The sequence below is a fragment of the Tupaia chinensis genome, unplaced genomic scaffold (assembly GCF_000334495.1).
Source record: "Tupaia chinensis unplaced genomic scaffold, TupChi_1.0 Scaffold144255_1, whole genome shotgun sequence".
Classification (NCBI taxonomy): domain Eukaryota; kingdom Metazoa; phylum Chordata; class Mammalia; order Scandentia; family Tupaiidae; genus Tupaia; species Tupaia belangeri.
The window spans coordinates 3,000,207-3,002,388 of record NW_006204113.1 but is presented as its reverse complement, the minus strand read 5'-3'; the positions used below and the strand labels follow the sequence as shown (position 1 = coordinate 3,002,388).

General features: G+C 61.3%; 1 protein-coding gene across 1 annotated transcript in view; it reads left to right on the top strand.

Moving 5' to 3' along the window:
• Positions 1-2,182, top strand: part of CALHM1 (calcium homeostasis modulator 1) — a 4,039-nt gene that overhangs the window by 828 nt on the left and 1,029 nt on the right. Inside the window, exons 2-3 of the mRNA XM_006166396.2 lie at positions 6-25; positions 1,769-2,176. Coding sequence (XP_006166458.1) covers positions 6-25; positions 1,769-2,176 — 428 coding nt within the window. The remainder of the gene's footprint in view (positions 1-5; positions 26-1,768; positions 2,177-2,182) is intronic.

The window sequence follows — 2,182 nt, the reverse complement described above, 5'->3', positions numbered from 1 at the left end:
CCTCTCCCTGCGCTGCATCTCCCAGGTGAGGGGGCCGCATGGCTTCGGGACAGACCAGGGTCCCTGGGGGGGCCTAGCCACACCTCTCAGAACGAGACTTCCCCTCAAATGGCTCTCCAAGGGGGGGCGTGTTTTCCCAGCTGGGACAGGAGGCAGGGCAGGTTTCCTTCCTCAGCCGGGGCCACCTGGAGAAAGAGCCATGGCTCCCTCTGCCCAGAGCTTCTGGAGAGCAGCCTGTCCCTAAGTTCCCAGAGTGGACCCCACATCCTCCTGAGTCCCAGGCTGGGAAGCTGGGGGAATTTGCATCCTTTTCTAATTCCAGGCCTCACCAGTGGTGAGCCGGTGGATGCTGGGCCATTTGAGTACATTTCCCTGGCAAATGCTTTCAGCTGGGGCCGCCGGCTCAGGGAGCGAGAGCTGAGGGCCAGGGTGCCTTGGAGGGGTGCGTGCAGGTGGGGAAGATGCAGTATTGGGATGTGACTTCGTGGACCACCGGGCAGCGAGCCCTTGCAGTCAGTGAGCGGGGCTGACATGGAGAGGGGGCGGGGCGGGGCCTGCTGCGAGGGCTGTGCTCTGGCAAGTCCAGAGAGCTTGGGTCTCGCTGGTCAGCCCAGACACTCCTCTTCCGAGGCCTCCACCCCCACCCCCACCCAGATGTCCCTGGTGAATTTCACACTCCAAGGACCCAGACAGAACTCTGCTTCTCTTCCTTCCCAAACCACACCTCGTCTCCCATGGACACCTGTCCGATCCCCCCAGCCTCAGGGCCTGGGCAGCTGTCCCTCCACCCGACCATAAATGGTCGCATCATGTGCTGAAAGGGCCCCCAGAGGCCACAGAGTGTCTGGCTCATAGACGTGTCATTTGGTCTTTGGAGACTGAATTCTAAATCCAACGTGTAGGTTGGTCGGCATCATGTAAAACCCAGACATTTCCACGTTTGCTATTGAGCAGCGTGGCATGCCCTCCCGGCCAGCACAAGCTCTGCAGCATCCCACCCGGCGACTGCCACGCCCTCCTTTCTGGTCTGCCCTTACACTCCTCTGTGCACCTGGGCGCCTGACCCCGAGCGCAGGTTGGGGAATATCCTGGCCTGTGCCCATGGTGAGTTACTGCAGAGTGGAGCCCAAGCCCGGGTGCCTGGTGCTCTTCAGCAGAGTTTGAGCACTTGTCTCGTCTGTCTTTGTGGCCTCAGAGCCTACACGGAGGAGGTGTCACTTGGCACTGGTAACAGTACCGAGAACCAAAGGAGAGGCACAGGACTCAGAGGAGGAAGGGCCACAATGGTGGTCAAGGAGGGCTTCCTGAAGGAAGAAACAGCCAGCAAGGGCTATTGACTTAACAATAACGGCCAACAGCTCCTGGCCCTGAAGCAGACACTGTGCTAACTAGACTGTCCAGTCCTCACGGCACCCCTGCGCGTAGCTGCTCCCCGCCGCCCATTTTATAGGGAGAGAAACAGACAAAAAGAAGCCAGGTGCTTTGTTCCTGGCCGCCTAGTAAGCAGACGAGACAGAGTCAGACCCGGGCAGCCCACGTCCAGGGTCTACTGAGTTAACGCCGTGCACTGAGTGGGCGGGCAGGTGGACGTGCCACCCACGGGACCTGCTGCCATTAGATGGGTGTGTCTATGCCCTTTTCAGTCAAGGACACAGAGGCCCAGAAGTGAATCTTCTTTTCTCTAAAGGCCCTGGCACAGAAGTGCTGGGGGTCTGGGCAGGTGCAGGGCAGGAGCCTGGCACTGGCTGACAGCCCGCTCTCCCCGCAGGCGCTGGGCTGGTCCTTCGTGCTGCTGACCACGCTGCTGGCATTTGTGGTGCGCTCGGTGCGGCCCTGCTTCACTCAGGCCGCCTTCCTCAAGAGCAAGTACTGGTCCCACTACATCAACATCGAGCGCAAGCTCTTCGATGAGACGTGCACGGAGCACGCCAAGGCCTTCGCCAAGGTCTGCATCCAGCAGTTCTTCGAGGCCATGAACCAGGACCTGGAGCTGGGCCACACCCACGGGACGCTGGCCGCGGCCCCCGCTGCCATGGATGCACCCGGCCCCAGCGACAGCGCTGGGGAGGAGCGGGAGAAGCTGCGTGGCATCACTGACCAGGGCACCATGAACAGGCTGCTCACGAGCTGGCACAAGTGCAAACCGCCATTGCGGCTGGGCCCGGGAGAGCCACCTGCCAGC